This window comes from Pygoscelis adeliae, unplaced genomic scaffold (genome assembly GCF_000699105.1).
Source record: "Pygoscelis adeliae isolate BGI_AS28 unplaced genomic scaffold, ASM69910v1 Scaffold63, whole genome shotgun sequence".
Lineage (NCBI taxonomy): Eukaryota > Metazoa > Chordata > Aves > Sphenisciformes > Spheniscidae > Pygoscelis > Pygoscelis adeliae.
In genome coordinates, this window is record NW_008824414.1 from 1,620,927 (window position 1) to 1,638,899 (window position 17,973).

Here is a 17,973-nt window from a genome sequence, read left to right on the forward strand (position 1 = left end):
GATTGAAACAGTAACGATGCAGCTGTACAAATGCACAGTGTGCCCTACTAGGGTAAGGCTAAAATGAGCACACTTTGTTCCAGAAAACAAAAGCATAGGTTAAAGAAGGATCCCTGAAAAATTGTACTGGAATACTGAAAAAAAACCCAAACCACAAAAATTAAAGGTGAGAAAGAGAGAGCACTACACAGAGAAGGTAACAATATCTGACAGACTAATGGAGAGAAAAAGCAGCATAACACATCAAGGAGGAAAGCTTGATCATAAATGGAAAAAATGCATTTAAGGCAGAGAAAAAGGTCATGATTACAGTATTTAATATTCACAGTTCTTTGAAGGCCACTACCATCTTACCCTCTCTGTCGTCTTTGATGATTTCTGTGATGCCTCATAATCTTTCTTTGTTTCTAGGATTCTTTTTACAAGCCCACCTGTCGAAAAATCAGTATATTTCTCAGCCTTGGTTGGCACTAAAATGTTGTTTTAAACATTCAGACAATAAAATTAAAATCAACTGCTCAATTTTTTTTTTAATATAAACAATTTTTAGAGCAACATGAACAGCATTCTATTATGTGTTTTAATTACTGAGATACAAGGTATTTGTTATTTGATCTATTTTCTCCAGTGTCCTCTAAATCAAACGGAATCATCAGTAGCATTTACTGAATGACTCTTGATACAGAACCAGATCCTTGAGCTGTATTAACACAAAGGCTTTTTCTTTGCACGCCTCCTTTGGAAGAATTCAAGAACTGCACACAGTATCACAGGTATATAGATAGACATATATATGTATTCCTTTACGAGGAATTTTTGGATGCAGGTAAGCATATCTGCCTAAATCACATCCAGTGTAACCACAATGGAAGCCCCTGAATCAGAGATCTGAGGTCACGAGTAAGCATAAATGTTAAGAACCGGTCCATCAATTTTTCTAAAAGCTTTTCTATAACTTGCCTTGAACAGCCAATACCATCTCACATCTCAGAGCTGACAAGCTATACCTGAGACTCAAAGAAACATTAGTTTATGAATTTTATGCAGAATTTTAAATCCTGCTGACATTAAAGATGTATAGAAAATCTGTACTTAGCGTCAGTTGCAAATCCAGCTGCTCAACTAAACAAGACTGCATTTGATAAATAAATTCTGTTTTTCTTGAAAAAGTTGCAAGCTCCTACCCTCAGGAGATATTCTGCTGCTTTATTCAGCATTTTAAGTGTTCAGCATTTGGTTTAAACCCATGGTTTTATTCTATATATACATAAATATATGTAAAAGCAAACATACCGTGCTTTTCATCCTCAACCAGCTCCAATTCTGGCTCCTACACATGCAGGAAGAGAGCTTTAGTTGCAATAAGTTGGCATTGCTATAATATACAACTATGCAAAAATATTCAGCTAGAAGCCACTTAAACAAGTAAGTTACAAACAAAGTATGGAAAAAGGCACTATAATTTGCAACATGAACAGACCATTTCCATCTCTGGCATTTCTGGCAGTGGCAGTGCTGCCTCCACCACAAACTGGTCATCATCATCATCATCAGAAATCTGCTGGTCTATGATCACATTTGAGACTGTTTTACCACTACCACTCCTGAAAGAGACACAATGAAAATGAAAACCTATTAAGATCTGTCCAAACCTATTAAGATCTATGCAGAAGAGAAGAGACCTCCCTTCCTCCCATAAAATAAATCAGCACCAACTAAAAGCACATCAAATTCTGTCATTTCCATTCACTGCCCAACTCTGAAAACAGTTAGACATCCTTCTCTCGCAAAAGGACATACATCTTCCTTCTAAACACACTTCTTCAGTGCCAGGTGACTGGCACTTATCAGAGATCAAGTATGGCTTTTTCAGACTTTTTTGAGCATGGGATATTCACTGCATGTTTTACGAATCTCTTCTAGTGGTAGTTTAGATACCAATAGATATCCTAATGTTCTAGGGTTATCTGTTTCAGAGTTCCCAAAGGCAAAAAAATTAAATCATATTTTTGAACTTCCAGATCTGACTACCAACCATAACTTTTAGATAATGCACTGGATTTGCAGAAACAATAAAACAAATAAAGCAGGTTTGAATTTTCCAGTATGAATCAATGAGCAGTGGGATGATCCATCCTAAAGCTGTTGAGCAGCAGGTGAGGCACAGAAGATCTGAGAATACTGTGGCACAAAAGCTAGAAACGTCTGCTCTGCATCTCCCACATTCCTTACCTTTCTGGAAGTAAGACCGCTGCGCTTTCTTGACGTTTTACTCGGGGCGGTGCTGGTCTTGCACTGCTAGGACGGGGAATGCGTCTGCAATAACAAAGAGGCTTTTTCATTTATACTATAAAAAGAAGCCTCACATGTCCTCCAAAGGAACAGACATGTAACACACACATGAGCTGAGTAAACTAGCCAATGCATAACGACACTGAAAACATCCCCAGTATACAATCCAATATCGCAATACTTGCTATCCTAGTAGGAGTCTAGGAAAATCTAGAAAATGTGTCCTAAGACAAAGAAAACTGTGATTCTGTGTAAAACCACCTCTTGATTTGTCTCACTAAAAAATAACCTGTATACAACACAGTTATTTACCATTAACAACACACACTGCAATGTAAACGGGGGAAAAAAAGTGATTTTCACAAGTGATGCAATTACACAACCCTTTGCTGGGCAAAGAAAAAGTAAATTGGGATTTAGGAGGCAAGTTCATCTTATCCATAACACCATACTTAGGAAAGTCACGTATGTCATGCAATGTTCTTCTCATTAGACTCTCCACACGTCCCTCATATTTTAATAACATTACATTAAAGCACTTTATAGATTAAGAAAGTAAGTCCAAAACACTTCACAATGTAAAGTTTTCTTTATAGAAGGACATGAAAGTGAATAAAGGGAACCATACGTGGGATAATATTTATTTTTTGGTACCACTAGCAGAAATGTACTGCTCCAAGTTTCCTTGCTGTTTTCAAATGGACTGTTACCTCCAGACACATCATAGTTTGATTCAAACAGAATAAAGGATAGAAACAAACCTTTGGATGGGCTGAGGTGGAAGATCGCTAGGTACTTCACCATTTTCAGACACTGCAGGCTTTTCAGGAGCCATGTTCTCTGCTTCTTCTATTAAATGAAAAAACCATACAATTTTAGCTTAGCTGGCAAGGCAAATCTAACTTTTCTTACAACAGTATTTTTGTGTCTTATCAGCACTATACTTGAATATGTGCTCATGAAATACGTCACAACAAACTTTTTAAATTAGAAATAAAATTCTATAAGCTTATATAAAAGCTAAACATCTTGTGAACTTCCAGTTTTTAAACACCACGGAGCATTCACAATTCAAAAGGGACACTGAAAAAACATTTAAACTTTATTTTTTATTTGTTTCTTAATATTGTAAAATTCCCTCATCTGTGAAAATGACATCATTGCATTCAATTCTTCCACAGTCGCATGGTAACATTTGCAATATTTCAAGTTGCTCATTATACAAAATCGTAAGAGGAAAAACCGTATTAAAAGAACTATATTCTCTATGCTGGGGTTTTTTTAAACCTTTCTTTTGTTTACCTTAACTTCTTATTTTCCTCTACTGCTATTCTTAGTCGACCCAGATTTGAGCAGGGCATTGGAGTGGCTGACCCCCATCTGTCTGTCCCTTTCAACATGAAGGATTCTACGATTCAAGGATGAGGACGACTTCTGTAATCCCACCATAGTTATGCTCTCCATAGGGTTGACCCCATTTGCAGTTTAAATCAGACAGAACCAGTTTAACCACTCCTTCCCAGTTGACAGGTTTCCCACCGAGTTACTCTGACCAGTCCAGTGCAGTTAACAGCATGAACCCACACCTGCCAAGCTCAGGTTAGACCATTCTCTATAATGGCAGAGAACAAGATGAATGACATCTTTGTCTTGACAATCTAACTGCGCAAGATTATGGACATCTTTAGCATTTCTACAAATAATTTTGGTAGGTAAAAAGCATTCCATGTTGGATTCCATCTAGAAAGCTTGCTCAGATGAATCATCTGTTGGTAAATATTTCTTCCATATAATGCCACACACAGAAAGGACTCCTCTAACACTTGTCCACTTCAGTGTCCCTCTGCTCTGAAATCACCAACAAATGGAACCATTGAAAGAAAAAAGGCTAAGGCAGCTGGGCTTTTACCAGCCCAAATTTAGGCCAAGAAATGCAGGTATCTTTCCCAGCATCTACTGCATTCCACTTTCCTAATGGGTTTATGCGTGTTCTCTGAACAGTCATTTCACAGGTAGGACCTCATTTAGACTGACCTACTGAACAGTACATATAATACATTTTTATACAGTGTATTAATTCTACATATGGTCCACTGGAGAACATAAGGAAGATACCTAAATATATTTAACAACCTTAAGTGCTATGTTAAGTTTTCCCTCAGTCTTACTGGTACGGGAACAACCACTGTGCATCAACCAGTCCTACGGTCACTGGCACACGAGATGGAGCAGTCCCTATGTTAAGACTAAGCCAGGCCCAAGTCAGAAAGCTGAGTTCTGTTGCTGGCTGTACCATGAGCTTCTTGTGCTTCCCTGGGTACCTAATTTAGTATCCCTGCGTAACGGATGTGATAGGGATTTCAAAATTCCCCTTCCACACAGCGAAAGGCATTTTCCCACATGATGGAGATAACAGAAGTATGGAGAAATAAAGCCCAGAGGTCTGCTCCTTAATAAAATATTTGATTTTGCATAAAGGCTCTGCTTGGAGCCTGCACATGCAATCACAGAAGCTGAGACAGCCCACTGGTGACCATGGGTACCCCAGGTAAGTCAGACAGAATGAAGAACTCTTTGGCAGCTTTTATGCAGACAGGCTTGAGGAGAGGCATGAGCACATCCAGGATTTTTAATTTTTTGTGTGTCACATTCAGTCCGTCCATAGTACAGCTTCATTTCTCATACTGGAAAGCCACCACTGACCTTTGGCACAGCAGGTTTCTGCAGGTTTGTGGGAAGCATGTACAGTCCCCCCTTGCCTCTATAGACACCCAGCTCCCAGGAAAAAACACCTGCAAGAACCATTATTTTTGTTTTCAAAGATAGAGCTACCATTAAGTAAGGAGGGCAGCCTGCTAAAGAAATTTAGCTTTTGGAGCAGTTATCGGCCATAGTCAAGGTCTCAGCTGATTTCTGGCTCTCGCTACATCCCGACATGCATCATGCTGACATAACAGCTGCTCACGAGACAGAAAGTCAACAGTTGCAAGGAGTCCTGCAAGCATTCATTTACGCTGTGTGAAAAATGAGCATCTCTAAAATCTCACTTCCCTGGTTCATCCCAGCCCCAGAGCACCAGTGGAGACAGAGCAGTGACGGTATCACAGCACAGTGCTGTGACACCTGCACAGAGCAAACTAAGAGATGCTTCAGGGACCTCCTATATACCAGATTTCCAGGAGATTTCCAGATTCACTGCCTATTACTGGCCCAATTATCCAGTTATTTGAGGTAAGGTTTTGTGGATCACTTTCACTTTTAATATGAACAGAAGCCACAAAGGCAACAAGTAATAGGAGGAGGGAAACAAAGTCATGTACTGACATTAAGAAAATGGAAATCATACATTTCATTAATCTGGTTGTTGCAATAACTACCTGTAATATATTGAAAAAGTTCAAAACAGGTTCTGTTTATTTTCAAGTTAGAACCCATAAAGTGCTTATAAACTATTACTTCTTTTTTCTTTTTTTTTCTTAAACACTTAACCCAAAGCACAAAGCACTTTCATAGATGGCTTTTTGGTATTCTTTTAAATAGAAACTACTTGGATAAAGTCTACTCAAAGCATTCAAACAACTAAATTATGTTTTGTTACAGTTCAAAAATTCTTTAATACAGAGCATAAAAAGAAAAAACACTAAACTAGAGAAGTGCTTCATTTATTAAAAAACACTGTTTTTTCTACTAGAAGTTTTTAACTATCATTGGTATGTTCAGTGCTGGTCTTTTGTCACCATAATGTTACCGAGTCGCTGGCAAATTCACCTGGAAATAACAAATACGGTGATTTTTCAGATAAGTTATATAAATTCTTTAATAACAATCTCACCAAGTTAGGCATGAAGCACACAACAAGAACTACAGCCAGCTTCTTACTTGGGAACTACTACTGGGGCAGGGAGAATAGGGATAAACACATTAGGGAGTGTTTCCAACAAACTCACACTTGTGTGCTAAAGCCATCAATGTTCTGGTCACTAAGCTGAACACACTCATCAGAAATGAAACTTTTTTAAAAAGTCAAAAGACAGTGGAGGATCAAAATGTTTCTCTTGATAGAATATCTGAGTAGACACTCCTGAGAGTTAAATGAGATGTGTAAAAGGTGAACTGTATAGATCTGAACAACAGATTTGAGAGGCAAAGCCATGCCAATCTACTTTGAACTAGGAAAGCACAGGGGCTGCTCACCCCTCAAAGTAAGTTTACACAGTCTGTAAATATTAAAGGTCAAGAGGAAATTCAGAAGCAGTTCACGGAATGTAATACTTTTTTTAAGTAGTCCCAAGTACCCCCTAAACCCTTGAAAACCTTGTGGAAGAACTATCTTCAGCTCTTCTCTGACTAACCTACTCCAAAGGTAAGTTTGGAGTTGCGGAAAGGCAGCGACTGTGACTTTCAAACAGTTTCAACACCCAGTTTCCATTTAATTCCACTGGAGTTAGCTGGAGCATAAATCTAATGCACAATTAACCAACCAAAAGATATCATGGACCAGCTACACAAGCAAACAAGACAGTGCCTGAGCATCTTGCAAGGACTGTGACTTCCAGGATACAGTGACAAACTAAGCAGAGTTTCAGTAGTTTCCTAAACCCTTCCACTAGTGTAAACTGGCACTGCCACCAAATAAGCACTCCTGCCTTCACGCTTCCCATTCCCTCCCGTTAGCACATGCATTCACACACTGCCTGAAGAACTGGATCAGCACGACTCGGTTTCAGACACTGCCCTCCCAGCCCTTTTGCCAAGCTGGTGGAAAGGACGTTCATATTTTACATATACACCAGTTCTCTGCGGATGGGGTGGTAGGTGGCTGTGATGGCTCAACTGAATGAGTGACATCATCTTAAGGTTACTTTGAGATAAACTTTAGAAAGCAGCCTGGTATTACTCCTCCCAGAGAAGCGCACCTCAACGTAATTACCAAAACTGTGAGAAGATAAACTGCACCAGTGAAACTCCCAAAAAAGCTCATTTTAGAATTTAACAAGGTTCAGGAAAAATCTTACATAATCATCAGCTTCTGAAAAAGCCTCATGCAGGCCTACACTTTTATAGAGTGACCGTGAAATCCAACTGTTCCTCCCTTCTTGCCACAGTGGGTGCATTTATGTGCACATATCTCAAGAAAGTGGAACCTAAGTAACTTCAGGGGTGTATGAGCAAATAGATGAGGCAGGCCAAAACACCCTTTTGCTAGAAAGCTTTAAACATATACTTCTTATTTAAGAGGCTACCATGAACTAGCCAATGAGGATTCCTAATGGAGGACACCAAGGGAGAATAACTGATATGCTGACAAATCCTCAATTATAAAGAAGAAAAAAAACCAAACCCACAATGGAAAGGTTCAGAGCCTCAATGCTCAGAAACAGAACGTAAGACTGAAGCAGAATGCAGAAATAATACTCCAAAAGATCCAGGAAAATAAGTTTATTTCAGTCAGTAAACAATGTTTTTAAAATCCTATAAATGATTCTTCCTTTGAAAACTGCAGTTTAATTTGCAGTTAAAGACACAAGAGCACGGCAAGAAGGGACAGGTGATCACTGTCTTATGATTACTCCAAATAGCATCCAACTCAGCTATCTGCAATGACTGTTCTTATTGACTGTTATAATTGATTTCACATTCCAACTCTGAAAGCTATTAAATGTGTGAACGACGATTTCACCTCTATAAGAACTTACAGAAAATTAAGGTTCACTAATGTACTATGAAGTTACACTCTTACTGAATAAAGCTGAAAATAAAGATCAGTTGATACAATATTTGGTTCTTGTACCACCTGAGAATCCAATCCAAATCAATAATGAACCTGGGGGTACTCCTCTTACATACATTCAAATTATAGATAGAGGAATATAAAGTTATATTCTGTAACAGATACATTCCAATAGACAAGACAGCTCCAAAAAATTAAAAGGAATTAGCATGGAAGTTCTCCCATTTGTGTAAGGTCACACAAATGTCTTGGCTGATCATCTACATTTCATTAGACTGACACAGCTATGACGCCCTGAAGGCCACAGGTGGACTGGGAAACAGCCTTTGACCTCCCACATTCATGGTATCACTCTCCCAACTAGGTCAAGCATCTGGATCTGGAGAAAACAAAAACGTAGCTTTTTGCTTAAACCTCAGTTCTTCCTCCTACATTTTGCTTCCATGGCTCCATGTATACCGTAGCTGGATACAAATACCTCATTAACAACGTATGTCTTGGGAGCTATATACAGCTTGAAAAAAAACTGGAGAAATAAGAATGCAGAGATGGAATTTTCCTCTAAAATCCTGTAAAATGCAAACACTAAGTGAGACTCCCAAATACTTGTACAAAAAGGCAATGTGCAATGATTCAGTTCTTATATAGAACAAGTCACCAAGGGATTCAGGTGCAGCAGCCCTGCATTTTCCCTGGGACACTGTAAGCACCGGTGTCTTTGAAAAGTTGCATAAGAGTAAGGAAAGAGAAAATAGAAGTAACTGTTTTATCAGAGAACGTACATTTTTAAAACCAGGACATTAATCACAAGATGTGATTAATACACAAGGCAGCAGTTGGATTAAGTGTAAATCACCCACCTTAAATCATTTCGCTGCATGGATTCAAGTTCGACCCCAAAGCACTCAAGTTAGACTTTCCAAGGCAGTCAAGTTTTTAGTCTCCCTACCTTTCTGTTTCACTGCAAGTCCTGGTTCAGCTTTCTCTTGCAGTTTAGCAACACTGTCCCCCGAAATCCTATCTGCCATGCTCTTCATTTCCACGGTTCCTATAACGAAATGGTTTATAGTCATATGAAACCAAAGATACAATAAAAATTTAAAATAAAAAGCCATGCTAAATACCTGTTAGACTTACAGTATTTACCTAATAAAGTCTAAGTAATTGCTAAAATACACAATATTGTTTGTATACTACCTGGAATGCATAATGCACTTCGGTTTGTTTCAAAGGCTTTAGCTTTAAACACATTTCATACTAAAGCCATTAAGAAATTTCAAGCAAGAAAAGCTGATTTCTGGTGGCTGAACTCCACAATTTGCTCGTAATACCATAGAAGAGCCTAGTCCACAAATGCTGTTTACTTTTGATGCTACCTAAAACAGTTTCATTTTTGCAAAAAAATGGAAGACCATTTCATCTACCAATTGTCTTAAATTAACTCCCCCAGTTACAACAGGATGATGTTCCCAAAAGCAAAGTAACACACAGTGGAAGAAAGCTGAAACATTCAGGTATACATCTGATTTCTAAATTATCTGTCCAGGGAGAAGAGACATTCGGGGCAGATGGACACAAAGGAGAAATGATTCAGCTCCACTTGTACATCATTCCTGAAAATATACCTGTGCATTGAACACACGTGGTCAAGAAAAGTTAAACTATTCATACAGTTTGTCAAGATATATATGGAATGGGTAGAATATTTAGCTTTAGTCTTATCATTAAAAACATACACACACACACCCCCCTTCACTTGGAATAATATGTTCAGTTCTCACACTCCTCAAAATGCAGCAAAAGCAGAATAAATTCAGAAATAGGCAAGATTACAGATACAGAAAGAGCATGCCCGATTAAAACAGAGGTAACCCAAAACGCTGCCCAGGAACTGAACCCAGCGCTTCCAAATCTCCTTATCTGCAAACAGGTAACTGTAATGCAAAGGTAAAGAACAGATTCACAGGGCCCCTATCTACAGCCAGGACCCCTCAGGTAACTTTTCCACCAAGAGAACAAATGAGCAAACAGTTTTGATAGCACAGGAAGAGATTTACCAGATAGAGCCCTCCCCAATGCTTGGGTTGAAACATCCAACACTTCCAAAACCAGCAATGAAATTACTGCATGCAGCATAAAGCTGAAGCTTTCAGGACGTACAGATCAATAGCAGAGGACCTACTCCTCCACCCATGCCACAGGAAGCATCCACAAAGATACATAGTCCATTGCAGCAGAAATGCTGAGTTCTACTAGTTTAGGAGGAGATTAAGACACAGTAGAGAAAGGTCAACCAGCACTTTTACTTACCTGTGCTGACTAAGGCCAGGATGAATGGTCATTTAATAAAACTAAAACTAGCATTTAAACATTCATCACCAACCTATACAGCAGTGCTACAAGTCACCCATAAGGTGTGGAGCTTAGCAGAAAAGCCAAACCAACAGTGGAAAGTGAAGCACTTTACTCCATCATTTCCATTTAGAAAGTAATTCACTGTCTGAAAGGAAACCTGTTCAGATCTCAATTAAGAGCAACTGCAAGTTTAAAAAAAAAAGACGTTCAATTTATCAATCAACTTCTAAATTAGCAAAAATGGTCTCTATTGCATGATACAAGTTTTGCTGCAAGGCATGTTGCAACTATAAAAGCAGTCATTGCCTGAGTGGTAATTAATGTAACATTAACTATTAAAAAAAAAAAACAACCAACCCAAAAACATTTGCTCCAATACCATTAGGAATTTGTTCATAACAGAGGTGAGCAAATGCTGGTATAACTTGTTTTAATTACCAGGATAGCAAATATACCTGGTTTTACTTAATTAGTCTTCCATTCACCACTTCAGTTTTATTTATTACAAGTTTAGTCATGACACTAGCCCTTGTGTGTTCTCCTGTTGTGCATTTATTTATCTCCAGTTAATATTAGAAAATATAGAAATCTCTGATCATCACCACCAGTAACTACAGAGACGAGTGTGCAACAGGCATCAGCGTAGCTCCAGAAGGTTTTTACTACCCTCTGGGCGACTTACTGGAGCGCCTCTGAGCCTTACTCACCTACTGCAGCTCTGCTGCATTAGAACAAAAAGAGGGCTAATGCCCCAAAGTATTTATCACTTAGGTAAACTGAAATTTGAGTGCGCTGTCCTGCAGCATCATGAAAAGAGGAGTATTTTAAAATATTTACCTTAAAGCCAAAACACAGGATAAGTCATTAAGCGTATTTCTTTTATCAGAAAAACTGGATCCAGATTTTAGAGAAGGGATGATCCTCTAAAATGGGGCGTGTCTGGTCACTGTAGTTTAGTGCCAGGTGAGGCTATAAAACAAATATGCAAATCTTGGGAATTAAAAAAGTTATAGGATCAGCTAAGGATCACTAAGTAGCAAAATAAGACTACATTTAATGGAATCCAGACGGTATTTTTCATCTACAAAATTATTAAAACCTCACAGCACATAAGTACATGAGATGTAGCATAAAATTTTCAATTTTTGAGCACCAACTTGAATTAAGCTCCTAAGTCAACAGACATTCATATCCAAACTGCCAGATCTTTCTCAAAGTATTTAAGGTGCCTAAACATACTTCTAATTTTTTCCCCAAGTCCTTTTGAAAACATGGCTACTGGTTGATATGAAAACACTACCCAAGCTCTGATATAACTTCAGTATTTTGCCTCAGACACATGGAAACCTACTAAAACACAAACCCAATGAAAATGTGGATGCTTGTGAAGACACAGCAACATGCAATCTCTTCACACAGATTAAAAATAGTGACATTGGCAGATTAAGTGTATGAAGATCTTCATGCTTCATTAGTCTAAACAGTATGCTTTTAGCCAGAATTAGCTATTTAAAAGGTATCAATTCAGAGGTGTTATTGTATCTTCTGAACTGAGATGTTAAACTGATTTATATACAGTGACTTCTTCATTAGAAATAAAATATCAGCTCCCAGGGCACAAAATCATTGAAAGAAAACTTGAATCAGAGTAAATAATCAGGTCACCGCAATAACAGTAGGAGGGAAAAGGACACTTAAATACAGACAGAAATTGCATTTACACCATTGTAATATGAGCTCCGGTTAGCAGCCAGTTTTATTCCTTACCTATGTGTTTCTCTAGGCTCTTCCTCTTGGCTTTCTTACACAAAGGGCTAGCAGTACTACGTTTAGATTCCTTTCTTCCTGATGTGAAAGTATTAAGTACTTGGGATATTCTGAAGAGAATCTAGTTTCCATTTAGTATGCAAATACAATATTTAATACACTTACATACAAAAGCTGGTGACATAACCAACTGCAATGAAGCACCTTCACAGATAAAATAAAATTATTTACTTATTTGTAAAGCCTGGCACACCTGTCTATTACACTCAGTTAAAACTATCTCAGGACTAAAATCTTCACTTAAATCTTGTCTAAAGAGACAAAGAGAAATGACTAATGCAGGTGCAAAGCAGATGAGGAGGAATGTTTATTGATGATTGTACCATTTGTTAGATAGCTCCAGTCAACAAAGACTCAGAAGAGGTTATCATCCAAAGGCTGGTAAAATGGCCTGTAATCAATACAATTACAGTTTATATCAATCCACTTCCTAATGGGCAAGCACAGATACCACAGATCTATTATCACAGGTGACAGTCTTGACAGACTTAGCACCAAAGCAAGGACGAGATGACTACAGAGCTACTTCCTCATCTGCTGTCAAGACTAGCACAGCCAGGATTCAGTTTGGAGTCCTGGCACTGCACACCCATCAGGGGTGACGGCCACAATGCTACCAGGGGTGACACTCCCGGCCGGCACAAAGAGATGCTCGGTAACAAATAAGTATCTGGCCTTCCTTCCCCAGCACTCTCAACAGAAAAGCCACGGGGCTTGGTTCCTTACACCTGTCTGAGCTAGTGGAAGATGACATGGGATAGGATTCAGTGGTGATGATACCCAGATCACCTTCCCTGTCCAACTCAAATCACAAGGTCCTAGCCTGACACCAGTCCAATGCAATACAGTTGACCACAGCTGTAATGACAGACATTGGAAAGAGTCAAAGATCTACAAACGTGCCGTTTTTTCAATACTCAGAGGAATCTTCTCTAATCATCAAATGCCAGAGGTTCTGCTTAACACCTTATCTTCATCTCTTCTCCAGCTTACACTTGCAGTATTGTAAATGTCGCAAGCTATGGAAGTCACTCAGAAAGGTTTGGCTAGTCTTGAATTCGCCCAGCCATCTTTTCACTGAAGAAACCTCAGAAAGTTTACACAAATGTGGATGGTTTAATGTAGTCCTTATCAAACAAATACCCAGGGAAATTCCTTTTTGCACTGGCCAGTACTCAGTTAATCTCAGGGAACATGCCTTTTTTTGTTTTGTTTTGTTGATTGGGATTTTTTTACAAATATGATCTTTTCATTTATAAACCCAAAATTTCTAAAGATCAAACACTAAGACTTCAGATCCTTGAGAAATGATTGAAAAATTCAGAAAATAAATGAAGTTTGGATTCCCTAGGCAAATTTAGGAAAAGCACTCTTCCTAAATATTAGTAAGTGATGAAGTTACAAATTTAGGGTTCATGGCTGTATGATTTATCCCTAAAGGAAAGCACATCTTGCCTCACAAATGTCTTTCATCCTACTAAAACAACCTTAAACTATGTATCTTAAGTCTTACTAAAACAAAAATACTGCTCTGCTGTAAAGATTTAACAAACCTTTACATGTGACCTTATGTAAAGGTAACATGCAATAATTTTATCAACTCAGACATACTGTCCACTAATCCTCAGTGATAGGAAAAAAAAAAAGCCTCCCAAAGTTTGGGAAGGCATATTTGTCTGAACTTGCTAGATTCTGAAGCAAAGAAACAGTTCTTAAGAAACTAACAGAAAAAGAAATAGTTGTAGACCAACTAAAAAAGCCCAGTCAGAGAGAACATAATAAATATCAAGAGCAGGCTGAATTTATATCTGCAATTGCACATGAGGAATGTGAGCAAACTGAAGTGAGTACCACTTTCTATGTATCATGCAGAAAAATTTTCTGTTGGATTCACGAATGCAGACTGGGACTATAAAACAAGCACTGATAAATAATAAACACGGATATTTAAGTATTTATGCTATTCCTATTCAATAACCCTCCAGCATATTTAATAGAAATAATATCCTCCCTCTAGTTACCTTCTTCTCCGGGTCTGGCGCGTTGCCTTGATCCTTTTGTTGAAGGCTGCCTTGATATTCCTGCAGGATTTTCACCCTTAAAAAAAAAAAAAAAGCCCACAAATTTATGTAATTGTATATAAAAAATTATATATATATAAAATTTACTTACATGTGTTGCTTTTTTTACCTATATGTATTATATATAAAAAATATTCACTTACAAAACTGACCCACACATAGACTTGACATATTCTTAATCTTCTATTTTCCTCAAAGTCTGCAGGTATTTTTCCTGGATACATGCTAGCTATTTTCTTTTAAATGAACCTATATGATTAGATTTCATTATTGTAAAGACAACATCCAAATGTGAACTAAGAGTACCCAAGGCAGAGCAATCTTGTGAAACCTGTAGAGCATCTATGATGTCACTCCTGGTCTTGGGACGCAATGCTTAGCTATCAGTGAGCTACCGAAAGGAGTAAGATGCTTACGATCACCTATATGTTTCAGCTACATCAGATACACAGTTCCTCTTTAACCTTCTGGGAAGTCTTTTAAATTGCATTCCAAAATAGAAGCAAAGACTAAAAAACTGTGCCACTAGACTTGCACAGTCCTTTACTCAAATGGCAACTTTCCTGGACAAAGACCCTGGACAAACTAAGAAATGGGTCCTGCCAGAAAGTCCAGCAAACAAGCAGTGGATGATCTGAAGGTACAACTGGTACAGGAAGGATAAGAGTTCAAAAGTGGAAAAGATCAAACAGGAGGAAAATTCAGGACACTTCTGAGGACTCTGACCTTAGTCCAAAAGTGATTCAGAGAGACCAGGAAATGAAAGCAGGCAAGCACACATAAGAATTATTTTGTTTTCTCTGGATATAGTTTGCACTGCCTGAAGTCGAGAACACCTGACTGACAATACCTTCTGCAAAGGCACTATGTTGCAGAGGCGCAGGTCCATGAGAGCTGCCACTACTATAGGTAGGGTATACTACAGTTTTACTACAGCCGGGGCCCAAATGCCTCCAGAGAAGGTGCAAGGTGTAAAGGAGGACTCCTGCCAGCCCAACAAAACTCCTGGATATGGGACCAGGGTGGGAAGGAGGAGTCCATCCCCTTACACCAATCTTGGCTAGCAGAAGGGGCAGACTTCTGCTTACGTGTAGACTGACGGACGGAGCCAGTGATGGGATCTGGCCCACTATGCACGCATGCAGGGCTTCCAGCTTCTTACAGGACTGTACGTACTAATAAACCAGCAGCTTCCAACAAGCTATTCATGCTTCTCATAACTTTCCTGTCCTTTCACCTAACTCCCTGATTTCATTACCAACATTTGTTGCTAAAGAAGCAGCAACCACCTCTGAACACAACAGATGAAGTACAAGTGATTTACAGAATACCATTTTATGTTTCTATGCTTTCTATCCCTATAATATATATCTGCATCTTATTCAAAATCCTGAAATATGTTTAGCACCAGCTCACAGGATTTCCTCCTTATCTGCTTTTTTGTAGTTTGTGTGAATTAACAGTCCACGCAGCTTGCATCCAAGATTTATTGCCAACCCTGCTGATAATGTCCGTATTGATAACATAAATGAGAATTACAAATTCTTCCATTTCTATGCAAATGTTAACATTATATGTTCCAATAACCTGTAAGAGAAAATAGCCAAATTACACAATGTAAAACATTCATTTTCCATAACATCTTGCATATAGGACAATGGACCACGCATGTCCTAATGGAAAATAACACTACAAGATGTTTAAAAATATAGGGTACTGGATAAGTATTTTTACTCAAACTACTTTAGGTGACCATGCAAGAGAAACATCCCACCTCTACAAGCTTACAGCAATGTACCCACTGGCCCTGGAGACACAGCTACATGAAGGAGGGGAATGAAGTTGACATGTCAGGAACATGGTGATAAGTTTGCTTTGAAGGCAAATGTTGCTTTTTTATATGCCAGAACGCACCACGAGCTCAACAAAAGTTCTTGACAAACAAAGGGGAAATGCTTATTAACAACAGATAATGACAGTATGCAACTGCGATAAACTGAGAAGTTGAACTGTTGGAGGTGCTTTATAGGACAGTGAGCAGACTGCGCCAGGGTCAGCTTCAACAGTTAGTTTAGGTCTTTTAGAAACTACATCTCCTTCACCTCCATGATTGTAATATAACATGTATGCTCAGAATTTCAGGTGTTCGATCAGCCAAAAGAAAGCCCTACATCCTACGCTTCGCAAAAATCTAGCTGAATGGACAGTACATGATCCTGCTTTGACATAAACTAGTTTTCACTTGCACTATCTTCACTTGATTATTACAATTATTATTTGATCCACAAGCAGAGCTACCAATACTTTTGTTTCACTCTTTAGAAAATGCTGGCATATTATAAAGAAAAATAGACAGAAGTCCAAAATGCATAGCTAATACTGAAGTGGTTAATCTTAATCTTAGTTCATCTTAATCACTACCATCTTTCACAATCACAACACTATGCAAGAAGCAAAAGTAAAGCTTACATACCATCAGAGTCTGGCTCTATGGGCCCGCAGGCCACATCTGGTATACTCAAACTTCAGCAGCTCTTGGGGTGATGTAATTATTAGCACAGGTGGGGAAGGAGTTGAGAATAGGTGCTGAGGCTTCTGGAGGAGTGGATTCAGTCATTTATTTATGTCAGGTAGTGACTACAAACACCACTTAACATTTTTGTAGAGCCACATGTGCACACTGGCAACAGGTGCAAAGTAAAAGCTAAAGTTTAATCACTATGGTAGCACACAAAAACATAAATATTGTGGGATTTATGATTTGAGTCTTTCCAAAGGGAGATAAAATAGGTCATTCTTCTTCTTACAAATTCATAGGCTCCAAGACTTTGAAAAGCAGTCACTGGAGCCATTAAAAAGAAATCTTACACTTCATCTCACACCATCCTGGAAAAAACATATTAAAGTGGAATCCTAGATGGATGTATGCACAATTCCCAATTTTGAGTAATTACGCTTCTATTTGGAGAGGATACAGCAGCCTTCTGTAAACCATCCAATCTGCTGCTTTGTCCTCATTATTAACCTTTAAATAGGTTGACTTTTACTTTAAGACATAAGAAAACAATGATTTCTAATGTTTCAGCAGGTCAAGAAGAGAAATATGCTTTGAAAAGACATCCTGCCAAACTGTTAATTCCTCCCGCTTTCCATGCAACAACCAACCTCTATATTCATGAAAGGATGTCATGAAGAGTTTCTATCTGTGACTTTTATACTGCTTTCATAACTAATTCTGTATATGCTTAACATACATCTCCTCTAGCCATGGAAACTCCATGCATCAACAGTCAAAGGCAGAAAAAACACTCCCACCCAAGCAAGGGAGGGGAAGAATTCATTATATAAATAGGCCACTGGGATTTTCCCCTTCTAATTCATCAGATCCACCAATAGTTCACTAATATTAAACAAGAATTCAGTCTGTGAATAGGAATCTAACTCAATCATCCCTCCACAATGTTTTGGATGACTTCTTTTCTAATTAGATCCACAGTGCCAGGAGGTATATTTGCACCTGTAATGTAAATAGTATGTATATAAATATAGAAGTTTTATATAAATAAAACTACATATACAAATACACTTTTTAATTTTGTGCAACAGACTATTCCTCAGCAAATACACAGAGCTCATTTCTAATGCTTTTACTGCAAGTTATGTATCCCTCAAAGACTTTCTTTGCTC

At 38.3% G+C, this 17,973-nt stretch overlaps 1 protein-coding gene across 1 annotated transcript in view; it reads right to left on the bottom strand.

Annotated features, from left to right (window-relative positions):
* TRAF3IP1 (TNF receptor-associated factor 3 interacting protein 1) overlaps window positions 1-17,973 on the bottom strand; it is a 58,777-nt gene that overhangs the window by 14,265 nt on the left and 26,539 nt on the right. The window contains exons 7-13 of the mRNA XM_009320839.1: window positions 14,227-14,302; window positions 8,973-9,071; window positions 3,054-3,141; window positions 2,233-2,316; window positions 1,481-1,604; window positions 1,294-1,330; window positions 355-431 (exon numbers count right to left, since the gene is read on the bottom strand). Of these exons, the coding sequence (XP_009319114.1) occupies window positions 355-431; window positions 1,294-1,330; window positions 1,481-1,604; window positions 2,233-2,316; window positions 3,054-3,141; window positions 8,973-9,071; window positions 14,227-14,302 (585 nt within the window). The remainder of the gene's footprint in view (window positions 1-354; window positions 432-1,293; window positions 1,331-1,480; window positions 1,605-2,232; window positions 2,317-3,053; window positions 3,142-8,972; window positions 9,072-14,226; window positions 14,303-17,973) is intronic.